The sequence below is a fragment of the Lipotes vexillifer genome, unplaced genomic scaffold, assembly GCF_000442215.2.
Source record: "Lipotes vexillifer unplaced genomic scaffold, Lipotes_vexillifer_v1.1 scaffold393, whole genome shotgun sequence".
NCBI classification, from domain to species: domain Eukaryota; kingdom Metazoa; phylum Chordata; class Mammalia; order Artiodactyla; family Lipotidae; genus Lipotes; species Lipotes vexillifer.
In genome coordinates this window covers 1,075,485-1,097,835 of record NW_006774564.1, presented here as the reverse complement: position 1 = coordinate 1,097,835, position 22,351 = coordinate 1,075,485, and the positions used below count along the sequence as shown (strand labels likewise).

Below are 22,351 nucleotides of genomic sequence, written 5' to 3'. Positions count from 1 at the left end.
TTTTTCTTCCCCATCTTTCTGACACCACACTCTGCATTAATTTACCTACCCTGCAAATAAGAGGAGTGAACAGCACTTATTGCACTGCTAGCATATTACAGAGAGATTTCTACTTAAAGCGGGATCCTCAAACCAACACATCGGTACCACTTGGGCACTTCTTTAAAAATGCAGAAGCTCAGGCCCCACCCCAGATCTACTGAATCAGAACTAGAATTTTAATGAGATCCGTAGGTGACTCATATGCATTAAAATTTGAAAAGCCCAGGCAGAGAGTCATCTTAAAAACATTTCTGGGGCTTCCCTGGTGGCGCAGTGCTTGAGAGTCCGCCTGCCGATGCAGGAGACGCGGGTTCGTGCCCCGTTTCGGGAAGATCCCACATGCCGCGGAGCGGCTGGGCCCGTGAGCCATGGCCACTGAGCCTGCGCGTCCGGAGCCCGTGCTCCGCAAATGGGAGAGGCCACAACAGTGAGAGGCCCGCATAACGCAAAAAAAAAAAAAAACATTTCTGAAAGTGAAATGAGAAGCAGGGAAGAATAGATAGGAAGGGCATTAAGAAGATACTCTGGGGCTTCCCTGGTGACACAGTAGTTAAGAATCCGCCTGCCAATACAGGGGGCATGGGTTCGAGACCTGGGTCAGGAAGATCCCACGTGCTGTGGAGCAACACAGCCTGTGAGCCACAGCTGCTGAGCCTGCACTCTAGAGCCCATGAACCACAACTACTGAAGCCCATGAATCACAACTACTAAAGCCCATGTGCCTGGAGCCTGAGCTCCGCAACAAGGGAAGCCACCACAATCAGAAGCCTGCGCACCTCAACGAAGAGTAGCTCCCGCTCACCGCAACTAGAGAAAGCCTGTGTGCAGCAACAAAGACCCAACGCAGCCAAAAATAAATTCATTTTTTAAAAGTAAAATAAAAAATAAAACGATATTCAGCCTATAGAGATATAATGAAATAGAATGCTCTCATTAAAATAACTAGAAAACTACTGTGGTGAGGTGATGGGAGAAAGGGAGGAAGGCTTTTATTTAGCTGCAGAACTACTCAGGGTGTTGACACAGAAGAGGAAAACATCAGTGTGTAAGCTCGGACCAATGCAGTGCACCCAGCCCAGCACAAGGAGAGAGGAGCCTAAACAGATATTGGAGGAGAGGTGACAACTCCCTTAACCCTGTCCTGTCGGATCTCCCATGGTATTCGTCCCCAGACCTGCCCAATCATTTACTCACCATAGCAAGATACCCATGACCTTACTCTGGGGGCTATGGTAGTGGGGAGTGAGGTCAGTGCATTCTAGTTCTGTTTTACGACCCCTCCTGTTTTCATTTAGCTGGAGTCTTAGCCTGAATCCCCCTCCCTCACCAAGCGTTGAGACTGGATTGGGGAGTCTCCCTGTGGGATATGAAGCACGTGTGTGTATGTGTGTGTGTGTGTGTGTGTGTGTGTGTGTGTGTGTGCTTGTATGTTTACACACACATGCACATCTTTACATGAGGTATCATTTACACACTATAAAACTCACAAATCTTGTGTTCAGTTTGATGAGTTTTGACAATTGTACACACACACTTATGTACATACCATCGCTCCGAAGAGTTTCCATGTACTCTTTTGTTCTTTGCATATTTCCATCTACTCTGCATATTTCAGTATGCAAATATTCTTTGCATATTTCCATGTACTCTTCCATTTCTAGTTGATCCCCCATTTCTCCATCCACCCAGAGGCAAATAGTTCCTGATTACTGTTCCCATAGATTAGTTATGCCTGTTCTTGGACTTCATAAATGGAATCATACAGTACAAACATGAAGTATGTACTCTTCTGTGACTCACTTCTTTCACTCAACATATGTTTTTGAGATCTGTCCATGCTATTGCACGCATCAGCAGTACATCCCTTTTGAATGCTAAATAGTAGTCCACTGTATGAAGATAATACAATTTGTTTATCTATGCCCTTGTCAGTGTGCATTGGGCTTGCTTATAGTTCCTGGTTCTTATGAGTAAGACTGCTTTGAGTATTCCTGTAGAAGCCATTTATGGGCCTTGTTTTGGTTTGTTTTTACTTTCTTGGGGATAAATACCTAGGAATATAATTTCTGGGTCATAGATAGATGCATGTGTAAATTTATTTCAGCTTCTTTCATCAGCAATGCATGAAGTTCTAGTTGCTCCATGACTTCACCCATGAGTTGGTGTTATCAATCTTTTTGAGTTTTAGCAATTCTACTAGGAGTGAAATGGTACATCACTGTGGTTTTAATTTATATTTCCCTGATGATTTGTGATGTTGAGTACTTTTTCATGTGCTTATTGGCCACTTATATATCACCTTCTGTGAAGTGTCTGTTCAAATCTGGTGCATATTTTAAAAAAATTATCTTTTATTGTTGATTAGTAGGAATTCTTTGCATATTTTGGATATAAGTCCTTTGTCAGATATATGTATTGCAAATATCTTTTCCCAGTCTAAGTATTGCCTATTTATTTTCTTAATAGTGATTTTTGACTAGCAGAAACTTTTAATATTAATGAAGTACAATGATTTTTTAAATGTTTATGAAATATCATTTTTTTCCTTATATACCTAGTGCTTTTTGTGTTCCAGTAATCCTTGCCTTCCTCAAGGAGAAGAAAGATAGGAGAAGAAAGATATTCTCCTATGTCGTCTTCTTATAATTTTATGGTTCTAGCTTTTACACTTAGGTGTATGATGCATCCTAGATTATTTTTTGTTGTGTGAAACAGAGGTTAAGGTTTGTTTTACCTTATATAGATATCATTGTTACAATACTATTTGTTAAAAACAATTTCTTTTCCCCATAGAATCAACTTTGGTCAAAACCTAATTGACTCTATACATGTGGAACTATTTTTGGACTCTGTGTTCTCTTCCATTGGACCTGTTTGTCTATCCTTATTCCAGTACCACACAACTTGATTACTGTATTTTATTGTAACTCTTGAAATCAAGCAATATGTCTTCCCACTTTCCTCATTTTTTAAAATATTGTTTTCACTATTCTAGATCCTTTATATTTCCGTAAAAATCTGAGAATCAGCTCAAATTTCTTTAAAAAAGTCTGTGACATTTTGATTTGTTTTTCATTGAATCTATAGATTAATTTGAAGGAAATGGCTGTCTTAACAATATTGAGTCTTGCAATCGTGATATGGCATATACCTCCATTCACTTAAGTCTTAAAATTTCTGTTGGCAACGTTTTGTAGTTTTCAGAGTAAGCATCTTGCACATTTTTCATTAGAGACATTCCTATATAGTTAATCTTTTTGATATTATTGAAAATGATATATTTTTAATTTTATTTTTCATTTGCTTGTGGCTACTATATGGACATTCAATTGATTTTTTAAAAATTTTATTTATTTATTTTTGGCTGCATTGGGTCTTCATTGCTGTGCGAGGGCTTTTCTCTAGTTGTGGCGAGCGGGGGCCACTCTTCCCTGCAGTGCGTGGGCATCTCATTGCAGTGGCCTCTCTTGTTGCAGAGCACAGGCTCTAGGCATGTGATCTTCAGTAGTTTTGGCATTCGGGCTCAGTAGTTGTGGATCGCGGGCTCTAGAGCACAGGATCAGTAGTTGTGGTGCACGGGCTTAGTTGCTCTGTGGCATGTGGGATCTTCCCGGACCAGGGCTCGAACCAGTGTCCCCTGCATTGGCAGGCGATTCTTAACCACTGCGCCACCAGGGAATCCCCCTCAATTGATTTTTATATGTTGAATTTAATTTATATTTGAATGCTGAATGACCTTTTTGTTCCTGGGATAAACTCACTTAGGTTTTATTATCTTTTTATGGATTTCTGTATATTATCTGCTAATATTTTGTTGATAATATTTGCATCTATATTGATGAGGGACTAATGGTCTCAATAGTCTTTCATTTTCTTATAATGTCTTTGTCTTTGAGATCAGGATTGTGCTGGCCTCACAAAATGAATTGGAAAGTGTTCCTAATTAGCTTTTATATTTTTTGAGTTTATGTAATATCAGTATTTCTTCCCTAAATGTTTGATTGAATTTATTGTTGAATTATCTGTAACTGGGGTTTCCTTTGTGGGAAGATTTTTGAATATGAATTAATTTCTTTTTGTTATCATACAGATATATGGCTTTATATTTTCTATGTCTTATCAGTTTTGGTAATTTGTGTTTTTCCAAATTTGTCCATGAATCTAAATTGTTGAATATATTGGCATGAAGTTGTTCATAGTATTGTTTTATTTTCCTTTAATGTGTGTAATATCTATAGTGTGGTCCTCTCCTTCACTCCTGATATTGGAAATTTATATTTTCTTTTTTGTCTTTGATCAGTGTTTGGGGTACTATTGCTGCATAACAAATTATCCTTAGTTAGGAACATTTCCTTATTTCCCTTGTGATTATTTCATTGGCCCATGGCTATTGTTACTTAATTTATAAATATTTGGAGATTTTCTAGATTGTCATTCATTAAATTAAATTTAATGGACAGAGAACATACTCTTTATACTTTGATCCTTTGAAATTTATTGAGGCTTGTTTAATTGGCACAGAATATGGCCTATATTAATGAATATTCTGTGTGTACTTGAAAACAATGTGTATTATGTAGTTTTTGGATATAGTATAATACTCATAAATGTCAATTAGATCTAGGTGATAGTGTTGATCAAATCTTTTATATCCTTATTTTTTTTTATCTATTTGATTCTATCAACCACTGTGTGATGAGTATTAAAATCTTCAACTAGGATTGTGGATTGTCTATTTCTCCCTTTAATTCGCTCAATTTTTGCTTCATTTATTTTGAAGTCTTGCTATTAGGAGCTGCTTATGTGCTTTTGAAGGAATAGGAAGATGTCAACAGGGTAATGGAAGATTGCTTGTAATCAAATGTGTTTGCCTATGATCCTAAATAGCCTTTGTCACCACATGAGTAAGGAAAAGAAAGAATGCTATGGGTGAAACATGGCCATACTTCAGTGAAGGGACCAACTGGCTTTTGTTTTTGTTTGTTTACTTCGATTAGGTATTCATCTCCCAAAGACGTAAACTCTAAAGGCCTTAACAAGGAACTAAGACAATATCCAGACCCGGTCCCATGAACATGCTTCTAGGAATCTGATGAACAGCAACTACTTCTTTCCCACCTCATTACATTATAGCCTTGGGGTTTCATTTAACTATAATCAAATCAGACAGACAATTGGTTTTGCTATAAGCCAGAGGGACAGTAATCAAAATTGCTGGGGCTCCAGGTATTCTTTCTAAAGAGCATGTAAGACATCTCTGATGAGCATTTATAGGGATCTCCTGTGTTTGCCCCTGAGAGACACCTAACAAGAAACAGGAGTTCAGACCCTGACCTTAAAGAGTTTATATTCAGGCTGAGTAACCTAAAAGCTATAAGAGAGAAACTGGAGGAGGACAATGAATAACAGTCCCCTACTTATGTGTAACACTTCTGTAATCTATCAGTGTCCTTTACTGCTCTTCTCTAAGTAGTAGGTGGTACAGGTTTTGTTATTTCGGGTGTGCAAAAAGGCTTACTGTGAGTTCATGACCCCGCTCTGGAGCCATCAGATGTATCACAAATACTTACTTTTTGTCTGTTATACAGTCTTTACCCAAGGCCATAGGGACAGCCAGTTCAGACCCCATACGACTTAGGAATTAGGCCTGACTATACCATTCTTTTTGCTATAGTGTCCTGGTTAAGAGCACAGACTTGAACCCAGGCTGCCTGATTTTTGAATCGTACCCCTGCATTTACCAGCTGTGTGATCTTGGCAAATTGCTTAGCCTTTTTGTGCCTCTGTTTCCTCTCAAATCATAGCTCAACAGATTATTGACAGGCTGAAATGAAATCTGTAAAGTGGGATCATCTATGATGATATCTATCTCAAAGGTTGTTCTGAGGGTTAGGTGAGGATTGTAAAGTGCTTAGAATAGAAATCTGAAAATATATTTCCCAATCTCCTCGTTATATTAAAATAAGAAGGCAAATAGAAGGTTCACTCAATCTTTCAAATGATTATTTATTGTATGCGTCAGACAACCATGCTGGGCATGGTTTTACCATCTAAAGTCACTCTAAAGCTCTACCATCATTTACTTTCAAAAATTTAGTAGCAGCTAGTATGTTCTACAAAATTTACAGTCATCTCCTTCATTCCTTTATTCCTGCAACAATGTGTTAAGTACTTACTATGTCTCAAGTACCAGGTTAAGCCTATTACATACAAGCTATTATTCAACCCTCAGAATGTATCTTCAAAGACCCTAACTTTGATGGAATCTAAGAGTAAATTAACCACCAATGTTCCTTTCTCTGGGTCCCCTTAAAACAAGGACTGCTTCCTCCACTCCCAATCTAGTCTCTTGGCAAGACTAACAGGTTCAGCCTGCCAATTGGTGCCTCTGGAAATAATAGATATTCTAATCTTTGAGTTGTCTGCAACTGATTAAAAAGGCAGTTTCAAGCCATGGGCAGAAAATAAATCATCAGAGTTAGAAGCAGAGGCTTTGCAATCCAACAGACCTGAGTTGGAGTCCTGACTCTACTCTTTTCTAGCTATGTAGCCTTGAGCAAATTCTTTACCATTTAGTCATCCATCCTTTCATTCATTTAACAAATATTTATGAGCATCTATGTAGTTTCAGGCTCTGTTCTAGGCTCTGAGGATATAGCAGGGAACAAAAGAAACAACAATCTCTGCCCACAAGGGCCTTACATCCTGGTCGCCTGTGGCTCTATTTTTTTTCATTTAAAATAAGGAAAGACACCAGAGCTTTCTTTATAGATTTGTTGTGAGATTAGATGAGATAATATAGGGAAAGTGCCTAGCATAGTGCCCTGGAACATATTTAAAAAGTAATAATGTCAGGAAAAATGAAAACACCTTCCTGAATTTGATATTTTTCAGACATCTCTTGACAGACCTAATAGCGTGGGAGAGTTGTCTGCCAGAATAGCAGTGATTTCTAGAATATCTGGTCTGAAGGTTGTTCTTCTTGGTCTCTTTTCCAAGGAGAGCTGCCTGACCAAAAGATGAAATTACAGCCAAGACCATTTACTATAGCAATTTAAATATATTTATGATAGTCTGTAGAATAAATTGAGAGGAAATTTCATTTACATCTTTAACAAGGAGCCAGCATTATTGACTATTTAATTGTCCACCGTTCATTGTTTATCTCAATCCTTCAGACAGATATTTGAGACAAGACTGAAGGTCAGCATGTCTCCTTTAAGCTTATTCTAAACTAAATATTAATGCCTTATGTCTGACCATACACATAATAGTAATAGAGGGTTTAGTGGATAAAGATTAAGATGGAATGAACGCCCCTTCAACTCAGAACAGAAACTACATATATCTGTAAATGTCCACTTTGCCTTCTCTCCTGTTACAGTGGAGAGACACTGCCTCTGTCCTATAAAAGAGCAACCCCTTAGATCTGATTCCATCTCTTCTCTCTGCATCATAACCATTTCTTTAGTCATCCATCTCGCCCTACTAGACTGTAAGCTTCTTAGAGGGAGGGACCATATTTTACATTTTTCTATCTTTTGTTCATATCATAATGCCTGGCACATACTTGGCTTTCAGTGTATGTTAATTGAATCAAATTGAAACAGCATTGATTTCCTCTAATTCATAGATTAATAGACTGTTGATTTAGTTTTATAAAGAGTTCTAAAAACACCTAAATAATGATGACAAAGTCATTTTAAAACACTTTGAGTGGAATTCAGCTAAAGTTTAAATCTTTTTACACCAAAAAGCACATGAAAAGATGCTCAACATCGCTAATTATTAGAGAAATGCAAATCAAGACTACAGTGAGGTATCACCTCACACCAGTCAGAAGGGCCATCACCAAAAAGTCTACAAACGATAAATGCTGGAGACGGTGTGGAGAAAAGGGAACCCTTTTGCACTGTTGGTGGGAATGTAAACTGGTACAATGACTATGGAGAACAGTATGGAGGTTACTGAGAAAACTATAAATAGAACTACTGTATGATCCAGCAATCTCACTCCTGGGCATATATCCAGATAAAACCACAATTGGAAAATACACATACACCCCAGTGTTCATTGCAGCACTATTCACAATAGCCAAGACATGGAGGAAACCTAAATGTCCATTGACAGAGAAATGGATAAAGAAGATGTGGTACATATGTACAATGGAATATTACTCAGCCATAAAAAACAATAAAATAATGCCATTTGAAGCAACATAGATGGCCCTAGAGATTATAGTAAGTGAAGTAAGTCAGACAGACAAATATCATATGATATCGCTTATATGTAAAATCTAAAAAATGTGATACAAATGAACTTAGTTAGGGATTAAAATATACACACAACTGTATATAAAATAAATAATCAACAAGGACCTACTGTATAGAACAGGGAGCTCTACTCAATATTCTGTAATAACCTATATGGAAAAAGAATCTGAAAAAGAATGGATATATGTATATGTATAACTGAATCACTTTGCTGTACACCTGAAACTAACACAACAGTGTAAATCAACTATACTCCAACATAAAATAGCAATTTAAAAAAATCTTTTTACGAACAACATGCCATCTCAAAACAATAAATTTATCATAGTTTCCAGTGAAGAAATCTTACTGCTAAAATCACAAAGAAGTAGGATCTGCCTAATAGTGGATACAGTTTCAATACTAAATACTTTATAATACCCCCTTATTACCTACCGCCTCTTTTTAGCTTATCTAGTTAAACATCTAGGCACAAATACTAGATAATCTGGTTGCACATTCTCTGCAACCAGAGAATTATTATAGTAACAAGAAGACAAACATTGTCTTCTACTTGAAGACATGATTTCATAATTTTCAATTGAGTGTGAAAATATAAAAAGACTTTAGAAGTGCTGAAACTTTTGGTTAGTTATTTCAGGAATGAAAAGTTAAAGGAAGAGTAAATATTTAGTCTGAAAAACTTGGGAGCAGGGGTGTGGGGCAAAGAATTGGGGGATTAAAGTCATTCAAGAACATTTACTGAGCACCTACTATGTGCTAGCCACCATGTAGGTCCTGTGGATACAGAGGTGAACGCTGATCTTGTGGAGCTGATATCTAAGTTGGGGGAGTACTTATTCAAAGAGGTTCTGATAATGTTGAACCTCCAAAGGAAAGGCTTTCGTGCCGTAGCTTTCTGGAGCTTCTTGGCCCTATGCAAATGTGCACTGTCCCTTTCTACCTATGAACTCCACATATTCAGAGGAATTAGGAGGGAAAAGCAGAGTTGATCACAAAACAGGTGTTATTATAACCTTCTCTGAGGCATGGATCATCCATTTGTCTTATATTTACATAAGCAAGAGAGGCTACTCAAGTAACTCTTCACTAGACAGAAAGATATGTCCCAAAGTGACTATCTGTATTTACATATACTGAGGATTGGCTGGCAGTTTCCCTGCTAAAATTTAAAATATATAATAACAATAATAGATAAAAGAAAAGAAATACTTTCTGTGTCAGCAGGCATCTCTAGAACCCATCTATCTCAAGATTATCTCAGTGAATATTAAATAAGATAATGTAACGTGAATAGCATGGTGCTTGGCATGAGGTCAGTATTAAACACAGACACGGACACAGACACACAGACACAGACACACAGACCCACACACACTTCGTTCCTCCACCTCTTTGAGAAGTATGCTGCCCCTGTCTCTGAGAGAGAATATAAATCAGGCTCCTAATCATCTAGCACAGGCCATCAGCCCTACTTCCTGCACATCTGGCATGTAAAGCATGTGAATCCCTCTTTAATCAACAGCTCAGAATGATGGCATTTCTGACCCTCATCAGAGAATTCAACCAGGGATTGATTGCAATGTATCTCTTGCCAAATGCTTGCTGGGACAGTTGATATTTGAGAGAAACTGCCTAAGGGATATGTCACCTACATGAATTCTTCTAAGCTTTTTCTTTGAATTGTCATCAGAACACTTTACCTGGTCTACTTTATTGCAATTCTCTATAAAGTCCTTTGTTGAATTAAAATGTGCTACTTCTTTATCTACTTTTTAGAGATAATAATTTATATTAAAAATTATCTGCTTAGCATGGGACCTGGTCCATAGTAGGTCCTTACTAAGTATTTGAATATCAAAAGGGTAAATCTGTTTGAACAAGAATTGTCGTGTTTTTCCCCCTCAATACAGCCATAAGTGAAAATAACATCCATTAGAATTCCCTTTTTATTTCTTCTCTCTCTAGGGAACTGCTCTTCATCCTTCACATCTTAGCCACATAGCACCTTCTTTCTGGTGCCCTCCCCCTCCCCAGGCAGAGTCCTAAACTCTTTCCGCCTTGCTCCTTCCTCTCTTACAGCACCTATAGCATGTTTTTGCAGTTGTTTGCATTATCTTCTCCTTGCTGGACTGTGAGCCACTTTACAATATGACTGTCTTTTTCATCTTTGTAGCCACAGTGAATGGCACAGAGTCTGGTCCACAAAGGGCTAATAAATGTTTACACATCAAAAGATAAATGAAGCAATTCAGTGTCCCTTATATAAACGCCAACTGAACACTTTTCCTTAAATTCAGTAACAGGAAAACTTGATTATTTCCAGTATATTTTTATTGAGTTTATGCTTTTTTCAAAACACTTTCCTGATATAATAGAGATTTCTGTGTTCCTTACCACCAAGGACGTCTCCATCAGGTGAGGGAGACAGACATATCTACAGGCATATTCAAGGCAATCTGGATTCAATGTTCTAACGGCAGTACACAGAAAGAGCTCAGGGGAGTGTGCGGGCAGTGTGGAAGAGATTAATTCCAACATGGAGATAAAGGAGGCTTGTTGCTTAAGACTCCCTTTGAATGGATAGAATTTTGACAGACAGATATGGGGATGAGAAGCAGATGCCAGGTAGAACGAATATTTCTTTACTTGTCTCTGACTCTGTGGTTTCTGAATACATGAACTGTATTTCCATCTTTGTATTTACAATGCTTAGTACGGCCTTGGCATATGGCAACTTCTCAAGAGATGCTTGCTGGAAAATAAAGTTTACAAATATGGAGGTAAATAAAACTGGAAAGTTTGGTTGAAACCAAAGGGTAGCCATTGAAAGTTCTTGAGCTGGAGAGGGATGCAATCTGATCAGGGCATCTGTGAAGGATGAACTGGAGAGGAAAGAAATTGGACCAGGGGAACAGCTAGATGATACTTCAAAGGTACAGGTGAGAGTCAATGAAGATGTTAATTAAGCAGTGGAAGAGAAAGGAAGGGATGAGTGTCTTCTGGTTTTAAGTTTACATTTCTCTTACTTCTCTTTTAAAAATCACCAAAGCAATAAGAAGGACTAGAATAAGACATGTGTTCCATCACAGGTGAAACTAGGAAAAGAGACATAATCCCAAACCACAATATATAAAGACAAAAACTATTTGGAAGGTTGGGAATTGATTTGGCAGAGCAGAGAAAGCTTAAAAGATTAAAGTTAGGGGACTGTGGATGGGCATATCAGTGAGAAGCAATGCTGTTTATTCTGAAGAACCCAAAAGAGAACAAAAGCCTAGAGGTACTAAGTGCTATGGAAGGTGGAAGTGTATATAGTTGAAAAAAAGAGGAATTAATTGAAAGTGTGTAAAAGGATTGGTTAGACCTCAAGGACCCCACCCTGTACCTCCAGGTGATTATCCCTCTCTCAGTTTGATGGGAGAGAAGGGATTTATTCTCTAAAGCAATTGAACCAGAAGGCCTCTGAATTCAGACACACCAGGCATGGCAGAGAGCTTGGATGAGGTGGCCAACTGAAAAGAGAGGAATTACACGAAGGGCTGCATCTTGAATGGTGAGGTACTAAGTCCCCTTCCCCTACCCTATAGAAGACAAGCTGCCTTTACACTGTCATGAGAGGAGACTGAAGCATCCTTCTCTGGAGAATCCCAATGGCCCTGGCAAAGGAGGAGGGAAGGGCACGCGTGCACACACACACACACACACACATGCGCTTCCCCAAGGAAAACATCCAGTCCATAATTTGAACTCCAGCAGTCATCAAGCCTTGCCCAATCACAGAGGACTTCTAATCAGTCTTTTAGTGTCTCACTTTTAAAAATAAACAGAAAGTACAGGGTCTAGAAAGGCTGACAACATAAAAAGCAGAGAGAGGAAAAAGAACTCCAAGAAAACAAGGAGCAGAAGAAAACTTACTTTAAGGAAAACAGTAATTAGCATCCTCAGATGCTATGAAAAAGGAACAATAAGAGAATAAGAAAAAGCTTTTGTAAATTAGCAATATAATTAAATTAAAAATTCAAAAGAAAAATTGGAAGATTAAATTGAAGAAATCTCATTCAAAGTAGAACACAGTGACAAAGATATAAACAATAAGAGAGAAAAAGATAAGGAAATTGGAGGATTCAACCTCTGATATCAAACTAATAGAGGGTATAGAAAGATTGAACAGAGAAAATGGATGAAACAAAATTATCAAGGAAATAATTTGAGGACATTTTGGAAAACCAAAATACCAAGGTATTAAAAGACTAAAAAGTGTTCCTTCCAAAATAAAGTTTTTAAAAGGCTGCACCAGGACACATCATAAAATTTCAGTATGCCAGGGCTAAAGAACTGATAGAAAAATATTCCAGAAAGAAAAACAGGTTACATATAAAGGTTTAGTAACTAGCAGCTACCCCGGAATCTAGAAGACAGTGAAGAACTACATTCAGTATTATGAAGAAAAATTATTTCCACTCTAGGAATGTATAATTAGCCAAACTATCAAGATTTGTAATGACAGAATGAAGATATTTTAGACATACAAAAATCTCAACAAACCTACCTCCAATGTATCATGTCTGAAGAAGCTATTAGGCGATATGCTCCACTCAAGGAAAGAGGAAGCATGAGATCTGAGAAGGATGGGAGAAAGGTGAAGATAATTTCCAGGCTAGTGGTGAAGGAAAGTCTCAGGACAAGAGCCATGTAGCTGACTAGAGAGGAACCATTCCATAGAACAGGAAGATTAAAGGCTCAGGAGATAATTCTCTAGGCAAAAATAATATATACATATATATTATCATACCATATATATATGCATACATATATGGTATGATAGCAAACTGCATTTGGGAAGTCATTGGAGGAAATGGGAGGATTGAATGCATAGTCATTGGTACATAGAATACTAAGAAAATGGGGGGAAAAAGGCACATATTAACCCTGCAAAAAAACTACAGTTGAACAAGGAAGCAACCACAATAATAGTACACTACTTGATATAGCAGTAAACAGTACTTATGTGGTCCCAATTAGGTTGAATATTGAATAATGATTGAAATGAAATTGTGATGTAACTATTCAGATAAAAAGGTAAAAGAGGAGATAGCATGGGGTGAGTTTGAGAAAGTGAAGTAATCATTCGTTATCAGAGAAATTCCGTACATAATAATGGATACTGGAGAATCAAGAAAAAGCCATACAGGCTTATTATCTAGAATATAAAGGTACATACTGGAGGAAATAGCTAAAAGAATTGAAAGTGGCTACAGCTTGGCTAGGCTACTATATATGATGGTGAAGGCTATGCATTACACAAGTCTGGAGGGTGCCATTCCCATCGCAGAGGGTTTAAATGGTGCCCCCCAAATTGAGTTTTGTACAACCTACACAGCTTTATGCAGAAGTTTTGCCTTTTAGAAGCAGGACCAGTATGGGGCAGGTTGATGAGAGAATGGGACTGCTCTATTCAGTTATATACATTTTAGCACTATTTGCCTTTTAAAATTATGTGTTTGGATTTTTAAAAATCTAAAATAGAAAAGAAAGGAGAGGATGGATTTGAGATATATTTCTGAAACAGCTTATTGGGATTTGTCAGTCTCTGAGGAATAGGTGATGAAAAGAAGACAGTAAAGAGAGGGGAGAATAATCAGTTACATAGGGAGAAAAAGCAGAGGAAGTTAGGATCATAGAAGTCAGGAGAGAGTTACCAGAAAGAGATAGTGGACAACAGCGCCACATGCTGGTCATCAGGAAATTATACATGTTTTGGTATAAGAAGTCCTGGGACTGAGCCTCGCTCAGCTCCGTCACCCTCCCATCCACTGTTCCCTCATCTTTTTTTCCTTTTTTTTAACATCTTTATTGGAGTATAATTGCTTTACAATGGTGTGTTAGTTTCTGCTTTATAACAAAGTGAATCAGTTATACATATACATATGTTCCCATATCTCTTCCCTCTTGCGTCTCCCTCCCACCCTCCCTATCCCATCCCTCTGGGTGGTCACAAAGCACCCAGCTGATGATCTCCCTGTGCTATGTGGCTGCTTCCCACTAGCTATCTATTTTACGTTTGGTAGTGTATATATGTCCATGCCACTCTCTCACTTTGTCACAGCTTACCCTTCCCCCTCCCCATATCCTCAAGTCCATTCTCTAGTAGGTCTGTGTCTTTATTCCTGTCTTACCCCTAGGTTCTTCATGACATTTCTTTTTCTTAGATTCCATATATATGTGTTAGCATACGGTATTTGTCTCTCTTTCTGACTTACTTCACTCTGTATGACAGACTCTAGGTCCATCCACCTGACCACAAATAACTCAATTTCGTTTCTTTTTATGGCTGGGTAATATTCCATTGTATATATGTGCCACATCTTCTTTATCCATTCATCCGATGATGGACACTTAGGTTGTTTCCATCTCCTGGCTATTGTAAATAGTGCTGCAGTGAACACTGTGGTACATGACTCTTTTTGAATTATGGTTTTCTCAGGGTATATGCCCAGTAGTGAGGAAAATAGTGATGATGATACCAACCTCACAACACCACTTTGCTGTTGCTCTCATGAAATATAGAGTGGCAGTCTCGCTGGAGTAAGAAATCATTTTCAGCATCCGGTTTTACATCTTGGCAACACTCTCCTCAAACTAATCTAAGTATTACCTGGGGAAAGTGCTATGCTATTAGAAATGATTTTATTTTCAGAGTTATATTAATTATTCCCAAGGCCCTTGGGAAGATGTTTTTCTTTTAAATTAGACTGGGGTTAAGCTCTACTTCTTTGAAGCGGAGAGCTGCAGCTGGGATTTCTGAGGCTTTTGGAGACTTCCATGGAAATTCTCTGGCCCTGAAGAGTAGCTGTAGGGGACTGTCGGCCTCCTGCTGGATAGGGAGAATAAGCTCTTTCCTGCTGCAGGATTCTAGCTGCAAGATGAGCTTCCCTTCCTCTGGGAGTAGACACAGAACAGGGTCATTAAAGTGATGCTGTCTCAACTGAGTCCAGGTCTGGCTTTCAGGAAAGACAAATTGGATCTTGAGCCTGGAGGCATCTAGCCTAAAGCCTGAGCCCATGAAAGAGCGAGGAATATCTGGAAGGAAGAAAAATCTGGAGTGGAGTGCTGTTCCAACCTCACCAAAATCCATATCCTCTTCTTGCTTCAGGAAGGAGTCCTTCTTGCATTGACCAACCCCTGTAAAACTAGGCGAGGCTGTGGAGGAAGCCCCTAGTGTCTCTCAGCACCAAGAGAACGCCTCCTGCTTCACTCTTTCTGGCCGCATGGAAAATAATAACAACGACAACAACATCAACAGTTTTATAGAGCATACTATATGCCAGGCACTGTCTTCAGCGCTTTACTTAGATTAACTTTTGTACAGGTGAGGAAACTGAGGCACAAAGAAATTAAACAACTTGCCTAATATTAGAGACATGCCAAATATTAAAGGCTTTGTGCTTTGGCTAATGCTATTTCTTTATCCTGAAGTGAAGAGCAATGGAGTGATAAAAATTAGATGGGATTTGAAATTAAATTCATCTCTATCTGTCTAGTCTCTTTCCAGCTGTGGCAGAGAATGCTAACTGTCTTCTGGATAACAACTTTCCCTCTATCTAGAAATAACAGAACACTGACTTTTGTATGGACACATCACTGACAACCTAAGAGACTGATCATGTGACTAAAATTTAAAAATGATATATAGGTGAAAATGTTATGTGGGATTTCTGAAAATTTTCTTATATTGAATGTACTTAGTCCTTCTTCCTCCTTTCTCTGTTCTGCTCTTTGGAGTGTTGGTGTGATAGCTAGAGCCCCAGCAACTATCTTGCACAACAAAGTTGAGAACCACACCTCAAGGATGATGGAGCAGAGATCCTGAAAAATCCTGGGTCTCTGCTGACCATGCAATGGCCATGTCAGCCCTGAATTACCTGCCTTTGGACTTCTGCCTCATTTACACTTTTATTTTTCAGGTTTTTGTTATTCATAGGAACTTGGGGTCCGATTCAACCACCAACTAGGTGATCACAATGCCATAATAAATTTAGCAGAGGAAAAACAATAAAGCAGGTGAAACACCAACCTAGCCATAACAATTCTCAGTAGGACATTCATGGAACATTTAACCTTGAACAGTGAACCCTTCTTGATATGTCCTTTAAGATGCACTGTAACCATTTTTAAGGGTACTGTCCAGTAGTATTAAGTACAGTCACATTGTTGTGCAAACATCACTACCATCCATCTCTCCAGAATTCTTTCTATCTTGGAAAACTGAAACTCTGTACCCATTAAACTGTACTCTCCACTCCCCCTCTTCCCAGACCCTGGAAGCCACCATTCTACTTTTTGTCTCTATGAACTATTCTAGATCTCTCATATAAGTGGAATCATAGAATACTTGTCTTTTTGTAACTGGTTTATTTCACTTAGCATAATATCTTCAAGGTTCATCCGTGTTGTAACATTTGTCAGAATTTGATTCCTTTTTAAGGTTGAATAATATTCCATTGCGTGTATGTACCACATTTTGTCTATCTATCATCGATTGATGGATACTTGGGTTGCTTTCATGATTTAGCTATGTGAATAATGCTGCAATGAACATGACTGTACAAGTATCTCTTTGAGATCTTTGCTTTTAAGTCTTCTGGGTATTCACCCAGAAGTGGAATTTCTAGATCATATAGTAATTCTATTTTTATTTTTCTGAGGAACCACCATATTGTTTTCCATAGCACCTGTACCATTTTACATTCATACCAACCGAGCACAAGGGTTTCAATTTCTTCTACGATTTCTTTCCTTCCCAACACTTGTTATTTTCTGGGGGTTTTGATAGCAGCCATCTTAATGGGTGTGATGTAGTATCTCACTGTGGTTTTGATTTGCATTTATCTAATGATTAGTGATATTGAGCATATTTTTGCCATTTTAATATAAGAGAATGTTATCTTTGTGTTCTTTTTGGTGTAGTGGGAATGTGTGGGTATCAAGCCAGTGTTATCAAGTCTTTTGCATACAATCTTTTAAAAGTCCAGGACACATCCCTGTTTATCTCACTCCATTTGAATGATGCCCATTAGACATCAGAATCACATTCCAATTTCTCCAACTCTTAGACAGTGAAAAGCCTGTTCTGCACAAGCATTAGGAATTGGGATCAATATCAAGATCATGTGGCTTTTCTCATAAGCACTTCCTGTCCATAAAGGCTATAACAGGCACTCTTAGGTGCTTTCCTATGGCTTTGAGCTTTCTTAGGCAATAAGAAGTCTATGATAAAGTCATTTGAAAAATTCCTGGATGGCCTCCTCTCATTTCTGCTTTACATGTTTCTTCCCTGTCAAGCAAGGCACCAGGAGGGTAAGTGCTATATTTGCTGGAGCAGAGTGTGAATAAAATCATTTTAAGGTAATGGCAATCCATTCAGAGGAGATGAGAGGAGATGAGAGAAACCTCTCCTTTGAGGCATCTAAGATTTAAAAGATTCTTTGATGGTAACAGCTCAAATAGAGCAAGAGAAACCTGGTGCAGGTCCCCTGACCTCCCCAGCACAATCATAAGTACAGATAGGCTCCAGGGAAGCTATGCAAAAATAAGTGAGGGGGAAAATGTATACTTTTTACTCAGACCACAGCAAAAAAGAGGGCTGGCCACAACATAAAATGTACAATATAGATAGAAATGTAAGTTCCCTGAAATTCATTCTATGTACTACCATTCTGTACCAGTTTTTTGAAGAAAGTACATTTGGCAAGGATTTTTTTAAAATGTAGATTAATAAATCTATCTGTGAAAGAATTGTCTATGGGAATCTACTCATTCCATAAAAACTTGAAACAAGGGCTCATTGGAATCACTGCCAATCCTGGTGTTTAGATCTCCAGAGATGTTATTTGAGCCTGGAGAATAAACACAGATTATCCTCAAAAGGAGACCGTTTGTCTGAGCAGACTGGGAAGTGTGTGGTAAGGTGGAGAATCTTCACCTTATCAGGAAAATGAATCAAAGCCAGGAGAAAGGAATTCTGCTCAAACACGCTGTGGAGCAAAGGTTGATTGAGATAAGGGTGGCCCATTCACCACAACTGCTATCAAAATTCCTATTTTTTCCTCTTGACAGTCACAGAAATAAATAGCACCCCCCGCCATGGAAAAAGAATGTCCTAAAATGAAAGGTGACTTTAAGCATGTTAGTTTGAGGGGAACAAAGAGCTGACCTTTGAAAGCATGCTTTAGACTCTATTCTGAATCCCATCTGAAGGGTCCATACACAAAGTACAGCATCTGCCCTTTTAAGCGTCCCTTGAGTGCTTTACTTGACTTGAACACTTAAAACTCTGTAGCAAAGGACCTTAAAACTCTCAGAAAACCTAACACACCGGAGTCTTTACCATAGGATCTCAATTGGTCATGTTTGAAGTGAGGATCTTTACTTAACAAGGAGCAGCAATCACACACACATGCCACCCCTGGCCTTTTCATAGAGCAGCATAGCACGGGGCAGCGGGTGGGGATCATCACAGGGCTGACACTCTGGTGTAAGAGCCTGAGTTTTCATCCTGGCTGTACTGCTTCCTAGTTGTGAGTCTCTGGGCATATTATGTAAAATCTCTATACCTCGATTCCCTCATCTGTAAAATGGCAATAGAAATAATATATACCAACTAGTGTGCCTATGAAGATTAAATGCGATCATTCACATACAGTGCTTAGAACTAGGGCTGGCATATGCCACATATTTAACAATTGTTACCTATTATTACTAATTTTATCATTAGATAATTATCCCTTGCTCCCAGTAAATGGCCCACATCTGCCTGGCCTCATTCCTCTGGTCTAAGGTAGTCCAACCAGTTCCTGGAAATGGAGTATCTTCAGGGTGTCCAGGTGAGATCACTTGCCTTGAGGAGAGACTTAGTTGGGACTCAGCCAACTAAGGTCTCAGCCCTGAAGAATTCATCAGGGCTCTCTAAAGTGACAAGGTAGCTCAAGAGCTTATCAGTGTAGCCCTCCAGAAGTGACCCTCCCTGAGATTGTGAGGGAGGCTCTTCAGCCAGGCTGTGCAGTAATGGCCTTGGACCAGAGAAGGATTTACAGCAAAGCTAGCAAAACTTAGCTCCAGGGCCCTTAACTTGCATGGGCTTGCTCCAAGGCCCTGGGCAATGCCTGTCAATTTAATATTCATAATTTTATATTATTTTTCTTAAGGAGGTCTCCCAAATTATATAATCTTTGGACCCCACAAAGTCTGAATCCATCCCTACATAGTACTTGTCATGGGGAGAAAGCACATATTTTGTAGGGTCCTATAAATGGACTGAACGTAACTTTCATGGAAGCCATTGATAAGAAGTGGCGGGGGGAGGCTTCCCTGGTGGCTCAGTGGTTGAGAGTCCGCCTGCTGTTGCAGGGGACGCGGGTTCGTGCCCCGGTCCGGGAAGATCCCACATGCCGCAAAGCGGCTAGGCCCGTGAGCCATGGCCGCTGAGCCTGCGCATCCGGAGCCTGTGCCCCGCAACGGGAGAGGCCACAACAGTGAGAGGCCCGCGTACCGCGAAAAAAAAAAAAAGAAGTGGGGGAATTTTCTTTTTGGCCTCGGCCAGCAGTTCTCCACTTCAAGGTGTGCTGGAGGTATATGAGAATGATCAGATTTTCTTTCTCAAGATACAAGTACTTGGTGGGGAAAAGTCTCAAGTTTTTTCCCCAGGTAATTTTAACACACTCCTCCAAATTGGCTGACCACCATTAGGCTGGATTATGGGGCTCTACTTCCCTAGAATATAGTCTGTTTTCTCTTCCACCTGCAGTGGAAGCTGTGGTGCATCACTCAGTTTCTCTCCCCCTCCCCCAGGGAGTATTATCTGCTGATAGCACACACCCACCAAGTCCCCTCCCCACCAGCATTGCCCTCAAGGGAAGGAACTTCATACCCAAGATTACACCTCCTGGTACGTTCAGGGTTCTAGTGAATAAAGGCTCAGTCCCCAACCTCAAACTGCCGTATCTCTGAGGGTCCATCTCGGTTTCAGAGCTCCCCGTGGGACAAAGACCTCGGTTACAACTGCATCCTAGTTCAACTTCTCCCTCTATCTGCCCTGCTTCTCTCACTTTCTTACAAGTGCTGTTTCTGAGTGCCCTCCCCCACAAACCTCCTGAATGCAAGTTTCTGCCTCAGTCTGTTTCCCAGGGAACCTGACCCACGACATACTTCAATCTCCCTTATCCCCCCTGCCCCCACATCTTTACAGCATCTCAGAAGAGAAACTTTTAAAGTTATCAGAAATATGGTAAATTTGTGGGGCATACATTATGGACATATGAAGTCAGCTATATAAATTCCTAGGTAAAACAAATTAAACTACAGAAATAAAAAGGATTATTTGGAGATGGTTTAAAAATAAACTAAATCAAATGCTTATAGATTAAAGAAACACATTAGACTAGATAAAATAGACAAAGTTCAAAATAAAAAGATAAAATGCTAGAAGTCAAGATTTTTAGAAAGTAAAAAGAAATGAGATTAAGATTTCAAATGGAAAGCTAAAACCCAGGATATGAAAAGATGAAAATGTATAGGATTTGAGGATTAGGAATAAAATTCAAGAACTAAAAGGAAAAAGAAAAAGAATTTAGGAATGATTTAAAAAATAAAAGCAATTCCTCAAAAGGTGAAACAGAGAATTACCATGTGATCAAACAATCACTTCTAGGGATATACCCCCAAAATTTGAAAGTAGGGTCTCAAGCAGATACTTGTACACCCATGTTCATAGTAGCATTATTCACAGTAGCCTCAAAGTGGAAACAATCCAACTGTGGGTAAAGAAAATGTGATATACACATACAATGGAATATTATTCAGCCTTAAAAAGGAAGGAAATTCTGATACACGTTACTACATGGATGAATCTTGAAGACATTCTGCTAAGTGAAATAAGCCAGTCACAAAAAGACAAAGAATGTATGATTCCACTTATATGAGGTGCCTAGAGTTGCTAAATTCACAGAGAAAACAGAATGATTGTTACCAAGAGCTGAAAGGAGTGGGGGAATGGGGTGTTGTTATTCAACGGTACAGAGTTTCAGTTAGGAATGATGAAAAGTTTTGGAGATGGATAATGGTGATGGTTGCACAATGTGAATGTTGTACTTAATACCACTGAATTATACAATTTAAAATTATTAAAATGGTAAATCTTACATTATGTTTACCACAATAAAAAGTCTCCCCCAAAGTTAAAAAATCAAAGCAAAATGTTCACAGATTAGAGAAACGTATAGTTAACTAAAAGGTAGAGAGAGAGAGGATAAACCTGGCCAAGTTGACAAGCTTTGGCTCTGAGCAGAGCTCGGTGGAGTGATGGGGGGCAGTGCTCGTTCACGGAGGAGGTGGGAGCAACGCGGTGCCCCTGCTCTCACCACACGCCATGCTCATGTTCCTGCCAAAGGCACATTTTTCAGCTGGGTCTTCTAGCAACAGGGAACATGCATTCTGGGTCAGACTCCCCCTGAAACTTCTCAGGCACCTTCCATAATCCATGTTGAGAAGAGGAAGTGTTTCTGAGCAGGTCTCACCTGGAGGGAGAGACTCTTCAGCACAGAAATGGAGAGGGGAGCCTTAAAGCCAAGATGGAAGCTCCTGACTCACTCAATTATTTTAACCAGCACATTTCGGGGCAGTGGTATTTTAAGCTGTGTCTGAAGGAACTCTTTCCCATGGGTTGGAATGGAAGTCTTGGCAGCTATCCCTCTGCCTTCCTGACAATTGTCCCCTCTTTCCTGACATTCATCCCAGCCCATAGTTCTAGCATTGAGACTCCTTCTCACAGGGACACTTGGATGATGAAGAAACCTCCGAGGAGGAAGCTGCTTTTCCGGGTCTGGAGGAAGTGGAAAGGCAAATTTGACCTGAATTTTACCTGGTTCTGTTCCCATGTGAACTGTGAATGGCTGCCAAGCATTCCCACCCAGCTGCAGCCAACACCAGTGTTTCTCTTCATTCTTCAAAACTAGATTTTCCAGGAAGACATCCTAAAT

At 39.2% G+C, this 22,351-nt stretch overlaps 1 protein-coding gene across 1 annotated transcript in view; it reads right to left on the bottom strand.

Moving 5' to 3' along the window:
- The window catches only part of LOC103070252 (potassium voltage-gated channel subfamily A member 3), a 104,554-nt gene extending 82,700 nt beyond the window's left edge, over positions 1–21,854 (bottom strand). The window contains exons 1-2 of the mRNA XM_007449358.1: positions 21,734–21,854; positions 15,088–15,257 (exon numbers count right to left, since the gene is read on the bottom strand). Coding sequence (XP_007449420.1) covers positions 15,088–15,257; positions 21,734–21,854 — 291 coding nt within the window. The remainder of the gene's footprint in view (positions 1–15,087; positions 15,258–21,733) is intronic.
- Positions 21,855–22,351: the final 497 nt, after the last annotated feature.